Raw genomic sequence first — 20894 nt, forward strand, 5'->3', positions numbered from 1 at the left:
CTGGGAGTTCCTTCCAAATGCGCACCTATTGGTGCACATTCCTGGAAAGGTAATTTAATACTAAATCCGATGCATGTAAAATTTAAGTGGCATGTGTTGCGGATTATAGTTTTCTTCCAAGATGTTTGAGTGGTGTTTATTATGCAAAAATCGTATTATTTTAATGCTTAGGCTATCGTAAATATATCCTCCATCTTTGAAGCGTTCTGCTAGGAGTTCCTTCCAAATGCGCACCTATTGGTGCACATCCCTGGAAAGGTAATATAATACTGAATCCGATGCATGTAAAATTTAAGTGGCACGTGTTTGCGGATTATAGTTTTATTCCAAGATGTTTGAAGAGGTGTCAATTATGCAAAAATCGTATTATTTTAATATTTATCGTAAATATATCTTCCATCTTTGAAGCGTTCTGCTGGGAGTTCCTTCCAAATGCGCACCTATTGGTGCACATTCCTGGAAAGGTAATTTAATACTGAATCCGATGCATGTAAAATTTAAGTGGCACGTATTGTGGATTATAGTTTTATTCCAAGATGTTTGAGTGGTGTTTACTTTGCATAAATCGTATTATTTTAATGTTCATCGTAAATATATCCTCCATTTTTGAAGCGTTCTGCTGGCAGTTCCTTCCAAATGCGCACCTATTGGTGAACATCCCTGGAAAGGTAATTTAATACTAAATCCGATGCATGTAAAATTTAAGTGGCACGTGTTGCGGATTATAGTTTTATTCCAAGATGTTTGAGTGGTGTTTATTATTCAAAAATCGTATTATTTAATGTTTATCGTAAATATATCCTCCATCTTTGAAGCGTTCTGCTAGGAGTTCCTTCTAAATGCGCACCTATTGGTGCACATCCCTGGAAAGGTAATTTAATACTGAATCCGATGCATGTAAAATTCAAGTAGCACGTGTTGCGGATTATAGTTTTATTCCAAGATGTTTGAAGAGGTGTCAATTATGCAAAAATCGTATTATTTTAATATTTATCGTAAATATATCCTCCATCTTTGAAGCGTTCTGCTGGGAGTTCCTTTTAAATGCGCACCTATTGGTGCACATCCCTGGAAAGGTAATTTAATACTGAATCCGATGCATGTAAAATTTAAGTGGCACGTGTTGCAGATTATAGTTTTATTTAAGATTTTTCGAATGTATGTCTGGTTGCATTTTATACCTCGCACTTATTCACGGATAACTTTTTTAGGCGGAAAGCTCCAAAATTATTCTGCCAGAATGACGGTGGTGTTTTTTTGATCAAGGCTTTTGAATTCTGTAAATCCTAAACAGCAAAATTCGTTATGTTTACATTGAATCAACGTCTCGTTGAATCTATGTAAATATGACGAATTTTGCTTTCTGAAAACCATCCAAAATTCATTCATAAAAAGTTATTTGCATTATAGGTTGACTATTAAAGTCATGCATGGATGATGAAAGCCTACACTTAAATTTGTGTTTTTTTTAAGTTTGTTTTTCAATAGTTTGATAAAATTACACATAGACAGACGTTTCTGTTTAATATTGTTAAACTATTGCGTCAAGAAGGCATTGCATTCAAATGGACTTTAGATTGCCAGATATGCGCCAATTCACCAGCGATGCCACTGCTATATTTTCCAGGGCACGACAGGTAATTTAAGACTTTGTCAATATTTGTGCTAGTACTGCTACAGGTGCTGAATAACAATATTTCGACTACATATTTAGTATACCCTAATCTAAAAAATACTAAACAATAATAGAGTGCCAATAGACTACAGGTTCATGACAGGCCCGTAACTAAAAGGGGCGCAGGCCGTAGGGTGCATCATTTGCCGAAAATTTTTGATAAATGAGCCTAACTTTTTTTTACAAGTGATGTTAGCTAAAAAAATGACTTGTACAAAATTTCACCCCGATTGAACAAAGTTTAGACCCCCCAGTCGGCCCTTAATTTTGGACTCCGATGTCATTTTTTCAACGTGTTTGCCACTAGGTGGTGCTATGTTTATGCTACTTGCATGGGGTTACTTTTAAAAGATGGTCCTTCAATTTCCTCATCATGCTACAAAAAATTTTTTTTAAATCAGTCAAAGGGTCGTCAAAAAATGGGTAAATTGATGTTTTATTTTAGTCAAAACACTGCAGTACGACATCTAGTGGAGAAAATTGAATTCAGGATATCTGCTAAAGTTCTTATCCAAATAAAATAAAATTGGTATCTAGACCCCCATTTTCGAGGGTGGAGAGTCCATTTTTGCTGTTTGTTTTGCATTATTTGGCCACTAGAGGGCTTAATGCTCAGTTTCAAACTTTAAATGCATTTGAATTGTTGCCATAAACTTCATTTTCACAGAAAATTATTATTAGGTTTATCCTAAAACTATACATAACACTGGCTTGTTATGTCTGACTCTAGCTTTAGAGAATCTATTCTTGAAACAATTGTAACAGAAGATGACAAAAGCATCAATGGAAGTAGGCTACCAACCGAGCATCAAGTCCTTCTTTGCTACTTGGCACATGGTCAATGTCCAAGTGTATCTTTTAAACGAGAGGCTGGCGAACAAAACCGTAGATTCTGTGATTCCTTTTTTTGACAAAGCTGGTGTACCTGCTGTTCATCAGCAAAAAATGGCTGAAGCTGTATAAAAGTTATTGGGAGAGTTTGAAAGTTTGTTAAAGATCAAAGAGAGTGCCCGAAAATCTGGAAAACCTAAAGAAAGAATCAAAATTTTTAGGAAAAGAATAAAATAACAAAATAAAATAAAAGGTTAACATTACCAACTCTTTGTAGTCCCCTACTGCATGGCTGTTGCAGATAATTGTAACAGAGGTTGATAATTGCTTGTCTTGTAGCCAAATTTTCCGGAATATTAATATACTCGAGGTCTTTAGTTGAGGAAGGAATAGCAGGAAAGAATTGCTTCTATCTATTTGGAGGGATATTTCATGGCTCTTCGATACTTCAATTTGTAGAATATCCCAAACATGGCTCAAACTTATTTCACCTACACGATGACTACATGCGAACCAAAGTAAAGGCTTTGAAATGGCATTTTGCAAGGCCACGCATGCCGCCGTTTGAGGTTCAGTGTTGGAACTAGTGGTATCAAATACCATTCCAGACAAACTGTTGCAACAGCCTATATTTTGACCAGATTTAAAGATGCGTTTTTAAAAAACAGGTAATCTTTCAACTTTTGTTACTCCATCTGATGCATCCATCAGCTTACCATTCCAATGTATATTTGCTATTGCAGGGGGTGTCCAATTATCAGCAATTTCTTCTGAGATTGTTTGAATTGCTTCGATCCTGTGTCTTTCTGTGGATGCGTAACTTAAGCTTAATCTGGAAGGATCTCCATCTGTTGTAGTGATAATTTCATGCATCACAGCTGAAATAGCAGAAGAAACTTTGTTGCGTACTAAGGCCAGGACTACTTTCGGTGTTTTCAGTATATCAGGAGGGATATGGACATTGACTCCGATTTTCACAGATCTTGTGTGTTTCCTGATAATCTGAGTGGAGGAGGAATTTTGATGAAATTCGTTATCATCATCTGTGCTTGTGTCCGTAGTAGTACTGTCACTGAGCACAACAGAGGCAGAGTGGGCTGCATCTACTTCATGCTGCTTTCTTCTTTTACATAGCTTCTTGGTCATTTCCAGTTTCTTCTTCCTCTTGACACAAACAGCCATTGTCCTTTCCAGCTAGCGATGCTTTTCGGTCTGACATCATTGATTCCAAAAAAGCTTTGTCCTCATCATTGGCCATCATTTTCCATACGTTTCTTGGCCAAAACTTTATGTTTTTTTCTTTTATTCTATTCCTAAACATTTTGATTCTTTCTTTAGGTTTTCCAGATTTTCGGGCACTCGCTTTGATCTTAACAAACTTTCAAACTCTCCCAATAACTTTTCTACAGCTTCAGCCATTTTTTGCTTATAAACATTAGGCCTAGGTACACCAGCTTTATCAAAAAAAGGAATCACAGAATCTACGGTTTTGTTCGCAGCCTCTCGTTTAAAAGATACACTTGGACATTGACCATGTGCCAAGTAGCAAAGAAGGACTTGATGCTCGGTTGGTAGCCTACTTCTATTGATGCTTTTGTCATCTTCTGTTACAATTGTTTCAAGAATAGATTCTCTAAAGCTAAAGTCAGACATAACAAACCAGTGTAATGTATAGTTTTAGGATAAACCTAATAATAATTTTCTGTGAAAATGAAGTTTATGGCAACAATTCAAATGTATTTAAAGTTTGAAACTGAGCATTAAGCCCTCTAGTGGCCAAATAATGCAAAACAAACAGCAAAAATGGACTCTCCACCCTCGAAAATGGGGGTCTAGATACCAATTTTATTTTATTTGGATAAGAACTTTAGCAGATATCCTGAATTCAATTTTCTCCACTAGATGTCGTACTGCAGTGTTTTGACTAAAATAAAACATCAATTTACCCATTTTTTGACGACCCTTTGACTGATTTAAAAAAAATTTTTTGTAGCATGATGAGGAAATTGAAGGGGCATCTTTTAAAAGTAACCCCATGCATGTAGCATAAACATAGCACCACCTAGTGGCAAAAACGTTGAAAAAATGACATCGGAGTCCAAAATTAAGGGCCGGCTGGGGGGTCTAAACTTTGTTCAATCGGGGTGAAATTTTGTACAAGTCATTTTTTTAGCTAACCTCACTTGTAAAAAAAAGTTAGGCTCATTTATCAAAAATTTTCGGCAAATGATGCACCCTAGCGCAGGGGGGTGAAGCCCCCCTGCAAAAATGTTGGCCTCCTTGGGAAAAATTATGTTAATTATTAGTTAAATTGTTCGCTGACATTTTAGTATTATACCCAATTTTCTTGTGTTGTTTAATTGTAAGCATTGTGCGTTAACTAAGCATTATTATAAGCCAGTGTTCGGGAACCTTTTTGAGTAAGAGGGCCCTTAAAGCTACATTTTTGGAAATACATTTCCGTCAGGGCCATAGGTTATATGTACTGTACGGTACTGGTAATGCTATAACACTTAATATAATTAACACGTGGTGGCACTGGTGAAGTTTTAAAAGTGTGAACGCGTCTTAGCGAGAGGAGAAAAACAGCGGGGGGTTTGGGGGTCTCCCCCATTAAAAGAAAATGAAAAATTACAATTAATTGGGTGCATTCTGGGCGCATTTTCAGCTCTAAATTGTAATGAAAAGTTAAGATAAAACTGTTGCGGTTTGCACTTTGGAAGATTTTTTTTTGCGAGCCAGATGCCGTCTTCAAAAGAACCATAATGGCTCGTTAGCCATAGGTTCCCGACCCCTGCTATAAGCGTTACTAAAGTTCCGGACAACCACCTTGGCATTTGCATTCTAGTTAGGCTATGCTTCTATACTTGCTGACTTGCAGTTTATAATTCTTGTTTTTGCCATAAAATGCTTTGCTTATTCTGCCTTTACGCTTCCTTATGAAGTGTGATTCAGTTACTACGTAATGATGATGGATAGGCTATGATGTACTTCTGCAGGAATGCAACAAATTGCATGATCAGATAGCTACAAAAGAACATAAATAAATGAAACTGGTGAAGCACTACTACGACCTAAACGTAAGCGCACTCTAAATACACGCCTTACTGATTTCCTGGTGATGGAAAAGTTAACAGTTGCTGCAGGAATGGAGGAGGAAAGGGATCTGAGAAAGTTTCTGATGAATGCTGTGATTGACAAAATTGTTTGGATTTGACACTCAGATTTGTAGACAATTCATGGTTTTACACATCTGTTCATGCCCTTTCAAGAAAAATTGAATACTTCTTGGACTGTGAATCGCTCATTCCACTATATACGCAACTGAAGATAGATATTCCATGAGAGGCGGAATTGCATGTCTGAAAACGGTTCCTACATGACCATCCAGGCCTCGAAATTCACGGCAGCCACCGCGGACATTAGGGTGGCTCATTTTTGAACTTTTTTTTTAAATTCTCTTGTGGTAGTGGGGAAATGGTGCCAATGAGTGAGAAAACGCTCATGACAAAATTTGAGATTCGTAAAAATTGTCTTCAGCCTCCCCATGGGGCCCAAAATCAAAAAATGGGGTCAAAAACGCATTTTTTTTTCAAAAATATTTTTAGTTTGGGTAGATACAATATTGTTTAGATATATCTAATTAGCCTAAGAAAAAAATTGGAGTCATTTGAACTATTCCTTCAGCTTCCTCACAGCTTCTGAAAATTTCATTTTGCTGAAAATTTCGCATTTTGTTTGTGGTTACATAACTACAAACTTCATCAGTGACGTAAATTCAAATAAAAGACGTCACTTTTTCCTACTAAATTAACCCAATTTCATTAAAAAATGACGCAACAGCTCAGGGCAGGTCTATAAAGAGAAATACAATGACGTTTTATAGCTGGCAAAATGTCTAACGCAATTATGTATCATGTAACCACCCACAAAAATGCAAAATTTTCAGAAACAACTTGGTTCTGTTGTGGTTTGAAAAAGAAATGACCGAGAAAATAGACCTGGACGTTCTTGTTAATAGATTCAGTGAAGTCCATCCATGCCTTCTGTCAAGGTAGGACCTAACCTATCTATGGCGAGAATACATTTCAGTGATGGTGTGAAATACATTCTCACTATTATCATTAAAGGATTGGATTGATCTTGAAGAGATGATTGTTGATTCTGCACTAGAGAAAATGAGGTGCAATGTAGCCTACACAAGTACACATTGTACAATTATTTACAAAATGATGAGTGACAGGTGTAGCGACTGCAGCCCTATTTGATCATAGATAAACGCCTATTTTCTACCTATAGTAGGCTATATTATATTTTTTGATTTATGCGGCGTATCGGTATTAGAGGAAAATGTAAATATATACTAAAAGTAAAACGAACTCAAAGTCCATGAAAGGCAATGGATTAACTAACAAAATAATTAACTACAAAATCATAAATTTCACTGCGGTTTCTATTCCAATTTTATCCATTTTATCACTAGTTGATGGTCGGATGTTTTAAAAATGATTTTGCTTTTCAATTTCTATGCTGTCGTCATTATATATAACTGTTTAAGCTACAGCATGCAATTGATTCTATAATGCCAGTTCACGCTACTGTGTCTATGATAACTATGCTAATGTAAATGCTGTAATAAGATTAACATTTTTGCGTACATATACCCACATTGTGTACAAATGTCGTTTACGTACATAATACGGAAGGTAAAAGTTGAGCCCCCTCTAGAATACTTATTGCCCCCCCTGGTGCTCCAAGCTAGTTACGGGCCTAGTTCATCAATAATTAACGTTACAACTTCAAACAACTGTATTTAACAAAGGAAGTGGCTATTTTTCCACACTTAATGCCATGGTTACAATCTGGCGTGTTGCCAGAGTTAGGATTAAAGTTAGGAAGGGTGAAGGTAAGGGTTAGAGTTAGGAATAAGATTAGGGTTTTGATCTTTGCCCAGACTAAAAAAAATCTTGCCCAAGTGGGTATGCCCAGTTTGTCTCGCCCAGATGTCATGTACCGGTAATGGTTAAGTGGTGATTTATTTTGCATACTTCTCAGCTAGTGCGTTTGTGCGTACATTCCTTTCTTCGTTGTAGGGTGACGATTGACCAGTTGATCATATGGTCATCTCGTCCTCTATCAGAGTGGGAACTTGTGCGACTTTTGCATTGTGTGTATTATTTGCATACGGTATTTGAAACATGTAGCTTACTTGTACTATGTTCCTGTTTCTGACAAATAAACCATCGATTGATGGATTCAGTTTATGTTAGCCTGAGATGATACTTCATAGAATAGTGGTCATTGCAGCCTAGAGTAAGGGTCGGCTACCTTTTTTGCACTTTTTTTTTGCAAGGCTGGTTTAAGGCTTTATTTTGCTTTGTTTAAACTACAGATTATATATCCCGTATGCAAATACGCCACTCATATGTTCATTATTTTGTATTTTTTCTTATTTGATGTTGTTTATTTGTATTGAAAAGAAGCTTTATGCAATTATTTTTTTGGTTTGAGTGTTTTTGGCAGCAAACATTCAGTACAGGTATGGTAATTATTGAAAAGAAAATTGTCATTTTTACACTTGGCTCTGTTGATTAATGATTGTTAGGCTATTGTGAAACCTTGAAATTATTGTAGCAATTTGGTCTTGATTTTGCGCTGCCTGGTAACAAATTCCTCATGGGCTGGCCACCGTAGAGTTTTTAATATTTGCATCATTTATTGCAGTACACAGCGGAAATGCTTGGAAGTGGAGAGAAAACAGAGTATGATGCAAACTTTGAGAACCTTCTTCTTCGCTATGAAAAGACTAAAGTTTGGACTGAACGACTCAAAAACCAAACTGAAATTGCCTTGCAACCAAACCCTAGTATGTCTCAGTTGTTGGTATGCAATACCTTTGAGGACCATTTTTTCCCAAAAAAAATATTTATGTAGAATTTGTTTGTTTACACTTCATATGTCATATAAACAACACTTACGCAAAAAAAATTAAAAAAGGATGTCTATCCTAAAATTTAGCATAGATATCAGGGTCTGCTACTATTCGGTGAGTCCGATTCGGTGAGTCTGATTTGGTGAGTTCCTAACCTATAACCCCTAACCCTAAAACGGCAATGATAATTAGGCTACGGTACCCAATAATTAAAAAAAAATTTAAAAAAATCCCCCGTTAAGGGATCGGACTCACCGAAATGGCCATTCCGTAGATATCAAATACTACGTTAGGGTATCAGCAGTGGCAAATTTTTAAAGTCAACTGGGAGGTAATCGGCCTAATTGCATGGGACACATATGTCCCAGCGGTCCTCAAAGGGTTGTCACAGGACAGTTTCCGTATGAACCAGTGCGCTGGGCGCACTGGTTAAGAAATGTAGGACTTTTTTCCTTGTCAACCCATCTGATTGCACTCATTAAGATCCTTCTTTCACTATGTTGACGTACAGAAGAAAAAAAGAGTACGATATGCTAATGGCGGGGGTGGGAATTGAACCCACATGATCAATATGGCTACTTTCCTAACCCTTAAACCACTAAGTCACGCTGCCGACGGCGAACGTTCACTTAATTTGCTTTGTATCAAAAATGTTTCGAGAAGAATGCTCACAATATCACATGATTGCAATCTGCTGATTCGTAAGAAAAACTGCCCTATGTTAAAGTTCCTACCTCAGTTGTTGATTGAATCTATTTTTTATCTATTTTTTTTTAAAGTGCACCCTGACCGTCACCTCTATCATTATTTTTTTGCGTAAATCACTTACCTGATTGGCTATCAAGTTTGCAACGTACATACATTCGACCACAAACAATGCACGTATTCAATTAATTTTTTTATTGCAGCCTGTATACTTTGAATCTGTTCTTGTCCGAGATAGTCTACTGCTCTTCCACAAATTTTTCCACCCTTTCCCATTGGCATTCATTGCTGCTGCATCCATCATACAGTGACCAGTCCTCGAAATTAGCGTCGGCAATCGGCAATCACCTGGGTGATTGCCGACGCAGATGAACGAATGGCGCATTAGCGTCGGTAATAAAAATGCCGAAGCCACACGAGTGCTTGTAAGGACCACAAGATTACAAAAAAAAAATTTTTTCTTAGACTACACCAGACTAGGATGTTGATTCAATCTTACTATTGCTGGATGTTTTTAGCTGGGAGAATTGAATCTTTTATAGAAATATCACCATATTTGCATTGATTTAACACCAGTAGACGTCAAATTATTGTAAGCATCTACTCCTTATTGCGCCTCCCTTTCCGTTGTCTCGTCCAGCTGATACAGCATCTAATCATACTGATTCTGACTAGTTCTTTATCAAACAGACTTTATGTTGTTCGCAGTGTCCAAATTGTAACGAAATTATGTTAGCTAGCTTATACGTAAACCGAGGCAATCTTCTCGTAGGGACTCCCAAGGAGCTATTAATTTGTTACCGGTTGAGCAATTAGCGTTATTTTATGATAATTCAACGTCGCTAGATGTCGAATTAATGTAAAACAAACATAAATTTCTTATTGGACATTGTTGTTACCGGTACGGTACGCAATATAACCCGCCGGAAAATTAAATCGATTTGTGCTGACTCGAACGTTGAATCAACCCAAAATTAACTTACTCCCCCCCCCCCCCCCCCGGAGTAATTTAACGTGAATTACCGTAACAGCGTGCGTATCGCGTTGCTCGCTTTATCGCTACTTTTGGTATTATTACATCACAACAAATCAAACAATGCGGTCGTGATAGACTACTCTAGAATTTCGCTTCTCGTTTAACATGTTTAGGTACGGTACAATCTTTCCGTAATGAATGTTCACAGCAATTGTCGAGGCAATTTCAACTTTTGCCGTTTGGCCTCGGCAACGTTTTTGCCGAAGTAAAAATATGCTAATTTCGAACTGCACAGTGTACACTCATAGCAATTAACTTCTGTCAATGCTCATAAAGGGTCACTTTATTTTATCATGAATTTGTTGGTGAGTTTTGAAGCAATTTTTGCTTATGATGAGAAGGTAACTAGTTCCTAGTAAAGGCTTACAATGTTGATAATATATATTATATATACAAATTACAGTAAGATTACCTGCCAAAGTGTTTGATTTTGTGCTTTAGACACCCGAATGGAAGATTCTGTATATTTAAAATTCGATCGCAAGCCACCAGATCGTCCCAACAGCACACAGCAACTGGGAATGCTTATGACTGAAGCTGGCAAAGATGTTGGTGTCGGGACTTCATACGGTGAGTTAGCACTGTTGTTTTAATGAAGCATGTGAATGAACAACATAATTGATGAACTATCTAACTCCATGATCTGAATGCCGCAGTAATCGAAAGATGCGAGAGGCGTAATGACGTGAGTGTGAGGCTCGGTTATTGCTTATGGTTTTGTGACAGACAGTGTAATGTTGTAAAATTATTAATTTCTAAATGACGCGCATCACTGTTCGTTAGTCTGTCATGATATTGTCGAAGTTGCGTTTTGTCGCTTACGTATATGTTTTTAGACTTCTGACGGTATATATGTAATATTTTTCGCTTCTATGGTTAGAATCAAGTTGAGTTGATACCCGGTTTTGAATTAGTTGCAATGTCTTTCCACCATTCCACGTTAGGCCTACTAGTTGTTGGACACCATACAAAACGAAAATAACACACACAATCCTTATCCAAATTTTTAAGGTTCCATTTCGGAATTGTATGAAATTCTAATTCTCACGCTGTTTAGTGAGGCTGAGATTGCTGATCCTTTCCAAGAAAAGTATTTACTATTTACTAGTATTTGAATGCTCTCGTTCCCCCTTTGGTACCTTGTCATTTGCGTGTCGATTCGTAACCGGCCAACATATTTCGTGGTCGAGACGTCTTTACCTTTTTGCAGTTTTCGAAAGCTATTGATGAGTTTTCACAGTTGAAGCTCTGCTTTGAGGTAGCAATGAGCCACCTTGGCATAGCATGCACCAGGCAGTAGTATGGTATGCATAGTGTACACTATATGTATGTATGCACCGTACTAAAGTACCAAAACCTTGTCAGCAAAGAATCTCGGTCTATCGCTTGCTTGTGCGCGTTCGGATCGCGAGTCTCGTGGCTTTCGGATCGCGTCATAAACTAAAGACTTGTTTCTATCTAACTTATAATAGCATAAAAGTGTTAACAACAAACATGTCACTCACACGGTCACACCTAAAGGACGTTTATTTATATGCTGAAGAAAGTGAAGATAAAATTACAGTTTGTGTGCTACTGCCGGTTTGTGAAGTTGTTTAATATTGTATGAGTTCTTGAAATAGCAAAAAGCATTCCAATATATATAATTCAGAATTCAGATTCTTAATCTTCGTGGTTCTGTTATTGGCAGTTTGGTTATTCTGACATAAAAAAAATACGTATATATTACAATGAATTGTTTTTTTTTTCTTTCGGTTGCGATTGCTTTTGTTATATATGTCACTTATCAACTGGAAAGTTTTGTTGAAGAATGGAACTTCGCACCGACTTGTGTTGGCTTAGTCCATGTCGTCATTTGAATGTGGCGTGATCTTCACACCACTGTACGCTTCACTTCTTGTTGTATCATATTTCATTCAAAGTCATTGTGCTATTTCGGAAAGTTCATCAAAATTTCAACTAACACACCGATCCTTGTATGTAAATCATGCGTCTTGTTTTCACACTTTGTCTGAGATAATGTATTGGCTTGTCAGTGGCAGTTAAAAAAAAACAGTGACATGTAGCCTGTCCCAATATATAATAACTGTTTTTTTTATTACTCTGTAACAGCAGATAAAGTTTGTGCTAAATATAGGTATATATAATATATACTGCTCGGGTATATTGACATCTGTGGTATCGGCCAAATGTGAAACATCAGTGTTGGCTAAATTTTCCGATACTGTCGCTGACTTTTCAGAAGACATTTGACAAAGCAATTAGGTCAAAAATAACTTATTTTTTACACACATCAACTAACAAGGTGAAAATACCGTCTAATATATCTTATCAGAGTCTTGCCGAGTGGTCTGACGACTTTACCAAAATACTGATAAATCTCGTGCGGTGAAGTTTTGCTGTAAAATCGTGATACTCATTTGCAGTTGATTGCAGTAGCCAATTTTAATTAAACTTGTGTCATATGTCTCTAGTAATAATAAGTAGCTACTGGATGACAAACAAATTGTCACTTACGAATCAGTGAATCTATTCGATCTACGCAGGGGGAGTATTGCTGAAATGCGGGGAGACTCAAATGCAAATAGGTGACGCGCAACAAAGTTTCATGCACACCACGATGCATCACTTCCTGCAGCCTCTGTTCAACTTCTTGGAAGGAGATTGCAAAACCATCCAAAAAGAGAAGAAAACCCTAGAAAAGAAGCGGCTTGATTTGGATGCTTGCAAAAGTCGCGCTCGGAAGGCATCCTCATTAGAGAGTAGAGAAAGCGTAAGAACACGTAATATTTGTATGAAATGTAGTACATAGGCTACGTTTCTATTTGTAAGAATACTATCTAAGCTTAACTGCTCTGAATAATGATCTTTTGCAGCCGCACAAGTTAAAAACTAAACATGTTTAGAAATATGAGATTACATTAAGAAACCCAAAATTTTACATTTGAATACATGTGCTGCACCAAGTAGGTACGTTTTTCCGTTCATTGTTCTCGAATTGATGTTGATGTATTTTTGGGAAATTTTTTTCCATGAATTTGATTTTGTTTTTTACTTTTACTATGACGTTTATTTGTTGTTACTTTATAATTAAAGTTACTGTTCTCATAATTGTAATTACTACATAATGTGTTGATGCAGATCGAGAATGAGTTGCGGGTTGTTCAAAGCGACTTTGACCGACAACAGGAAATCACTCGGCTGCTGTTGGAAGGGGTCAGCAGTACACAGGTGCGGTTCCACTGAAAGATGCGTTGATTTCACTTCTATTTACCCGTTTCTGGTCATGATTGACGAGTGAAGGTTGCATTTTTAATTGCTAGTTTATTTGAAATAATCGTAATAACTTGCATCGTTATTTTGATTCGATTCTTGTACTTTCGGTAATTTGTTTTGGTGTGTTTTTTAAAGGCTCATCATTTAAGAAGTTTAAAGGAATACATTGACGCACAAACTGAGTACTTCTCAAAATGCTACCAAAGCATGAAGGAATTACAAGGAAAACTTAAGTAAGTTTGAGTTTAATTCTCACATAAAAATTTTCACTTGTTTTCTTGTACAAACTTTAAGGAATTCGGTTTTAAACCATTGAAACTTTTCTGAAAGGAAATAATATCATATTATTCATTAATATTTAAACCTTCACAACAACTTCTTCCATCATCAATTACTATGACTTACATCGTGACGTTGAAACGATGTAAAAAAAGGAACTTTTTCATACTCGAGTTGTAATGTAACAAAAACGGCTTTTCCAGGCACACCGTACCTTCACCGATTTTTAACCGATCGGGGACGAAACGAACCACGATACCGATCAGTAACATCGCTGACGGTTCCACCATCTCTTCAGCAGCATCTAAGCAAGCGAGGGTTCTATATGACTATGATGCAACCGACACAACAGAACTTTCGCTACTAGCTGACGAGGTTTTGGAAGTTTTTGCATATTTTATCACCTTTTGTTTTAGTGCGAATATGCAAGAAAAAGTTAAACTGACCTGAAAGTGTTGTCAAGACCGAGGCAGGTTATTACATTGATATCAAGCTGAAATCAAAACAGCTCTGGTATGATGAGGCTCACATATGAGATTCACCGACCATTGCCATCGATGCCCTTGAAACAATTTTAAAAAATTTCAACTAAAAACTCTTTAAAATATTTCAAAAGCATCGTTATTGATGTTTTTTGTTAGCAAACATATTTAAACTTTACATTGCATATATGTATAATTTCAGATAATTCACGTCACTGAAGCACCTGGTTTGGGCAAAGACTGGATGATGGGACAGCGAGGTAATAGCAATGGGAAAGTCCCCGTGACGTACATTGCCATTCTTCAATAATTCTGAAAATTGTCTTAATCGCTTGTTTAGAACGTTCTATCACTGTCAAGTTTCCATTTTTAACGTTGGAAAACGTTTCATTTGATCAAAAACCTAGAAATTTGTTCGAAACAAACAGCACGCGCCATTCTCTGCCAAGCGACGTGACATTCTGTGAGACTCGATTTTTGAATCAGCAGTTTAAAGAAATCTAATTTTTCGCTAACAAAGTGTTTGTTTTTTTTATGTGTGGCGGTGTAGGATATTTTTGGTTTGTTGTTGAAGTATAGAAAAGCGTTGGTAGATACTTTGCCAACATATTGTCACCCACTCACATTCAGTTATTACACTGTTATTTTTGCGTTGTAAATTGTGTATTTTGTTGACTCAACTGCCTTGCTTTAGACTTACCGTTTATTTCTTCTTGTTGACGTACTTGCGTGAAATTTACACGTTGTATTGCATGTTGAACAAATGTATGTATACTTTTTAGGAAGAATTTAGCAGTTAGTATAATTGTGCACACAAGGTTAGCAACACGCCCACTTTGTGTATTGCTCGTTGTATCAACGTGCCTTTTAAGAAACGTTGCAAAATTATGCTTTTACTTAGAACCTTGCCAGTCCTGCTCTGAATGTCCACGTTCTCTTCATAAACATATCTTTGCTTTTTCATTGTAAATCATCAGCTGAGTAGTTTGAACAAAGCTCTTTCATTGGAAGCATTTTAAAATTAGTTGTGTTTAATTGTCTATGCTTACTAGCTGTGCTTATCTTAAAACAGTTGAATGTTTTATTTCTACAACCGGAGAGAAAAACAATCGATTTTCGATGGTGATGAGTGGTAGTGGATATCACGTGATCAATCAGCTTGCTACTGATGAGGCCCAGAAAGCCGAAATAGCTTTCTATCGCTTTCTCAATGCTCTGCCAATATAATTTCAGTTTGTTTCCGATTCTAAAATAAGTTTGTCTTTTGTACACAAGTCATCTTGTCTGAAAATTCTTTAAGATCCCACAGATTTCATTTTTGATCATTTCCATTCAGTTATTTTTTTTTTAATCTTTGGGCGTATTATCATTTGTTTACGATTGTCACCAGCACGTGTGAGGTCAGATTTAAACAACACATTTTTGAACAATGTGATTAATGTCTAAAGCCTTTCTTTGGAAACGACATTTCATTTAAATACAGTAGATGCCCGTCTGTAAACTATTGAAATACCGACACAAAAGCTCGTTCACATCCAGCCAAGTTTTAAAGCTTATAACTCACAATAAAATGAAATTTTCATGTAGTTTTTGTGACTGTCTTCAGATGAGGATTAACTTTTTAATTGATCATAGACATTTTTTTCTATTATTTCTACTGCCGTAGCTTGCCATTATCGTGATGTTGTTGTTGCACAAGTTTCTCGACCTAATCTTATCAGCTTTTGGTTGTTAAACCGAACACAATTGTTCGGAAAAATTACCTTAAGACAATGCTGCTGTTTCAACTGCATGATGCGCTTGCGATGATGCATTATGAAAAAAGAAAAACTCCAATTTGATCGGCAATTTTCATGGAATATTTTGCATGCTTTCACATTGCTTGGTGACCCAGTTTTATAGATTGCATGCTTGAAAGACGAATCTCAGACGATGATCTCAACCTGTTTAAACCTTTGGAATTGTAGAGCGGTGTGGTTTTCAAACTTGTCTAATCTTTTTGAAAGTTAACCGAACGTTTACACAAAACACTAAAAAGAAACTTTGTTCGCTTTCCCTCCATGTTTTAAATCAAGAAAAGGCTTTAAAGTGTGTGTTTCCCGTATAGCGCCCTGTTTATAATTTTTGACCATGACATACATAACACATACATTCGCCTTATAGGCCTAATGGCAAAATAGTAGTAGACAAAAGGTTTATCGCTTTCATGATTGGTCTGTGTAATTGATTTCATAGATGTATTGTTTATATTTCTTCGTTTATGTGTTTATTTTTAGAGTTTTGCAACTCCATCGCTTTGTTTCGAAATTTACGTTGTTCAAACGTATTAGTTTGATTCAATCAAAAGTGTTTATTCAAACTTGATTGCTTTGTTTCACTGATGCTGTTCAGATTACGAAGAAAAAGAGTTCATCGGATTTAACATCTCAAAATTTATTGTCTAAGAATGAAATTTACATGAACACTGATAAGCTTAGGAAATGAACGTGAAGAATTAGCTGTCGCGTTGATGCTCCCGATACAAAGTCTGCTTTTTATTGTGTAATCTCACTCCAACCACAAGCATGAGTGCATGCCAGCCTGAAGAGGCCTGAATGTGAAAATGTTTTTGACAAAGCGCCAGACTAGTTCTTTATTACATCACTCTGCTCGTGCCAGCACTTTTTATTTCTGATGCAAACTGAAATCAGGGTTACCTACCAAGTCTCTCAGTCAACAATATCACTTCGTTTTACGTTGGAAATGTTAAGTTAAACATGCCCCCTAATATTAGCGTTTACCAACATAACGTTTACAAATTGCAGATTTGATTGAGCTTTGTGTTTGTAAAATAACTTCTGTTTTTGTTCAAAAACTATCAACTTCTTCTCGAGTCAAAAGGCTGATAAAAAGTCATGATTTTTGTTTAGCCTACATTTGGCTGTTTTGTACTCTATTCATTCCGTAGGCTACTGCGATATGTCTGTGCAATTTTTGTTTGTTGTATTGCCACTTGTTACATGCTTGTTGCCGTGGTGAAACCAGGGATATCTAGAGAAGGGGATATGAAGGCTCGCAGCGATTGCCTTATTCTCGTGACACTACCAGGACGGTAGTTTGTAGTGCTTTAAACATGTGATTCTTTTTAAAATCTTAGAAAGTTTTGTAGCGCAGCTGGTACAACGAGCTACAGAAGACCGTTAACAAATGTAACGTAGAGTATATTTAAAGAATACTTGTTTACAAAGACAGTTGAAAAGTTACCAGTAAGCTGTTTTTTATAACAAAGCCTTTGCAGGAGGCTAGATGTAAAGCAAGTATATGGGTAGTTGAATTAACAAGCAACCACGAGCATGCTGTGAATATCCAGGCCTGATGTTAATAGCGCAATGCAAGTCATTATAATAAGATTTATTAAACTACTAGCGGTGCCAATTGTCATTTTACGATAAACACAGATTATTTACGATAAACAAAAGCCCTTCTATTGTCAGACGTAATAAAAGCCTTCGTATCCCCTTCTTTAGATATCCCTGGGTGAAACGTAAGTGAGTGACTGGATATTCTTTTAATAAATAGTGACATATGACTAAAGAATGTGCAGAACTGATTAAATGACATGAACATGCCGTAGTAATTTGTGTCTGCAGTGCATAGCCGTAGGAGATGGAGAAAAGGGAGGCGGTCGCTACCCCACTGGATAAAAACGTCTCACATTTGAGCAAAAATGTCCAGTCATTTGGGCAAATCAATCTTATCATGATGTTTCGGCATCTCATCAGTTTAAAAACTTTATATAATTGTTATAATTTATGAGATGCATTAATATTTTCCAATGAATGTAAAATGTATTATCGATTTTGGAAACTATTGCGTGTTGTATCGCAATCTAGGCAGAATGCTAAGTTTCGAGTTAGTATTTGCAGAAAATAAATGTAAAATAATGCATTTGGCGAGCTGAGGTAAACTTAGGCTATTACAGGTATTCATTAGGATTACACTCAACACACTAGCCTACATTTCTTCATCGGTAGAATTTTGAAACCCAGCTGGGTTAGTTTTTTTGCTTTTTTTATATCCTATTAATCTAGTTGTTTGTAAAAATATTTGGCAAAAATTGGATAAATCAATCCAACCATGAGTTATGCTATGCTCACAAAACTTAACTGAAATACCACGAAGATAGCTTATCAATTTAGATATGGCCAAACAACTAAAGCATTTGTTATAAACTTTAAAAATCAACAGATGTGAGGCTACATAGGCTATGCTATAGCCTGCACCACTTTTGTGGGAATTTCATCCGGGCATTTTACTCTAAGCCTGCACAGTGCACAAAGTAAGAAATTAGGTCTAGGCTATAACTTATTAAATAAAAACAGTCTGAATTTTCCAGCATTTGATTTCATTTTTTTGTGGGCTACGGTTTAACTGTTTTCTAATAAAGAAATTTTTTATAACTTATTAACTGCTGTTTGTCTTTACCAGTCCTAGGGTTGATGTGCTCAGCTGTTTACTATCTATGACACAGTATCAGAACAACAACAATCAAATAATAAAGATACGTGTTATGTTGTCTTGTCATCCAATTCAATCAGTGGATGCATCAGACAGTGTTGTTGGTAATGTGGTCTGTATTTTTGGCAAGGATTGAGTTTGAAGGTATTACCAGGGAGTCATTAGTTATTTTCCTTGTTTTGCTGTTGTAGGCTATTTTTGTTGCCTGTGTTTTTGTACACGGCTAAGTTGATGACTGTACAGTTACCTTAGAGATTGTGAGTAATTTCGCGTTTTTGAAATTATATATGCAAATTCAAAATTTGGGCAAATTATGTTCGCCCCACCCCTAAAATGTTTTACTAGGCTACTGCTATGCTCCAGTGGATTCAACGAAAGGTTAGAAATTCGAGAACTTTTCCTGTGAGGTCGCTTGATCACACTCAAGATGGCCCATATTACAAGCAAACATAAAAAGTAGAAACAAAGCAGATACCGGTAGGCTACTCAACTCCGAGGAGCTGAGTCGTAATGTAAAATACAAAGAATGATAATAACAGTCGGTTCGCATCAGTTCATAAATCCATTGATTGGAAGACAAGTTACATCGGGAACAAAAGAATTTACTCTGGTAGGCTTTACTGACTGTCTATCCGGTATAGAAACATTTTGTTTCACTTTGATGTAGGCTAAATGTTCTTCAGCCTAATTTCGCTCCAAAATAAGTATCACAATGCAGGGAAACAATTGCATGCCCGAAGAATTGCTTTACGAAGAATTGCTTTACGAAGAATTGACTTTACGAACAATTGCTTACGAACAATTGTTTTACGAAAAACTGTTTACGAAAAAAACGTCGGACACCGAACGCGTCATACTGTGTAGCCTACTTTTGGATCTTGCTCTTTGATGTTCACCCATAGGCAGAGAAATATCAAGATCATGATATGGTGGTTTAGTTTTGAATCTTTATCCTCGGACTGACAAAACCTTGATAGGTTATTCCTGATAGTTTCGCATAGGCTAGGCTCAGTGCCGGTCTTAGGGTATTTTGGGCCCTGTGCGGAATATGCTTTGCGGGCCCCAATGATAATGATCCAATTGAGTAGCGTAGCTAGCTATTTCGAAAGGGTAGGAGAGGGGTTTGACGGTCGGCAGGCGAAGCCTGACGGGGTGTTCTAAGAAGGCGACACCCAGCGGCGGGGGGTTTGTGGGTCCTCCCCAGAAATTTTTGAAAAATTACTTTGAATTTGGTGCATTCTGAGAGCATGTTCAACAAAAATTTGGGTGCTGTCCGGTGGCATAGCAAAAGGATAAGATCATATTTTCTTTGGCATTTCTCGGAAATAAAGCTGAGTCTCTATGTTTTCTTGTTGGTAATTCCTGGCTGAGATATTTAAATGCTTCATTGGAAATGACAAAAATTACTGCATTTTCTGAGTAAATTGCGGGCCCCCTAATTTGCGGGCCCTGTGCGATCGCACGGTTTGCACATCCCAAAGACCGGCACTGCTAGGCTACTTGCAGAGGTTTTTGACGCAGGGTCGGTTACCGAGATTGATAGAGTGAAGTTTTCCGATCGTAGAAGTGTTGTAGCCGCGGAAAATTATTCTATCCAGTTTGTGCCGCTGAATGGAGAGCAGTCCTTAGAATAATACGATAAATCAGTTTTATCTAGGCTACTTAAGTAACGCAGGAATGTTCATGTGTTTAATGAGCTTTTTAAAAAAAATTTGATATTTTAACCAAAATCGTATTTCCTGCCATAAGTAGCTTAGAGTTTTATAAAACCTAGCCTATTCTCAATAAATTAAGTAAAAAAGTTTTTATATCCAATAGGCCTATAAATAAAGTGATGACCATGTCGTCTGCATTGGTTAGGTTAGATGGCACGTGACCACCAATCGTGAATCCACTTATAGCAAAGCTTATAGCCTACTGTAGGATACGTCTTCTGTTTCTGAGACAATAGCAGCCTCTACGATGCAAAACAGGACATAGGACAGAACATCCCCTAGTTTAACACCTCTTAGAATATCCATCGACCTGGTTGTTCCGATGCTTGTTGTGATAAGTGCTTTTGAGTTGTCGTAGGTTGCTTTCAAAAGATTGACGTAAGCTATCTTTTGTTGATGAAAATTTTATCTAAAAGATGAAAGTTTTATCTCCTTTGGAATCTAGATTGTTATGGTGGTATTTTGT

The 20894-nt window shown here is 36.8% G+C and overlaps 1 protein-coding gene across 1 annotated transcript; it reads left to right on the forward strand.

The window, feature by feature from the left end:
- Positions 1-1480: 1480 nt before the first annotated feature.
- Positions 1481-17819, forward strand: LOC145764611 (endophilin-B1-like). Its single transcript, XM_082576242.1, has 8 exons — positions 1481-1637; positions 8231-8372; positions 10621-10749; positions 12726-12952; positions 13321-13410; positions 13591-13688; positions 13938-14109; positions 14419-17819. The coding sequence occupies exons 1-8, from the start codon at positions 1566-1568 to the stop codon at positions 14524-14526; spliced, it is 1038 nt and encodes a 345-aa protein (XP_082432368.1). The 5' UTR covers positions 1481-1565; the 3' UTR covers positions 14527-17819.
- The last annotated feature ends 3075 nt before the right edge of the window (positions 17820-20894 follow it).

This window comes from Aplidium turbinatum, chromosome 2 (assembly GCF_918807975.1).
Source record: "Aplidium turbinatum chromosome 2, kaAplTurb1.1, whole genome shotgun sequence".
Taxonomy (NCBI): domain Eukaryota; kingdom Metazoa; phylum Chordata; class Ascidiacea; order Aplousobranchia; family Polyclinidae; genus Aplidium; species Aplidium turbinatum.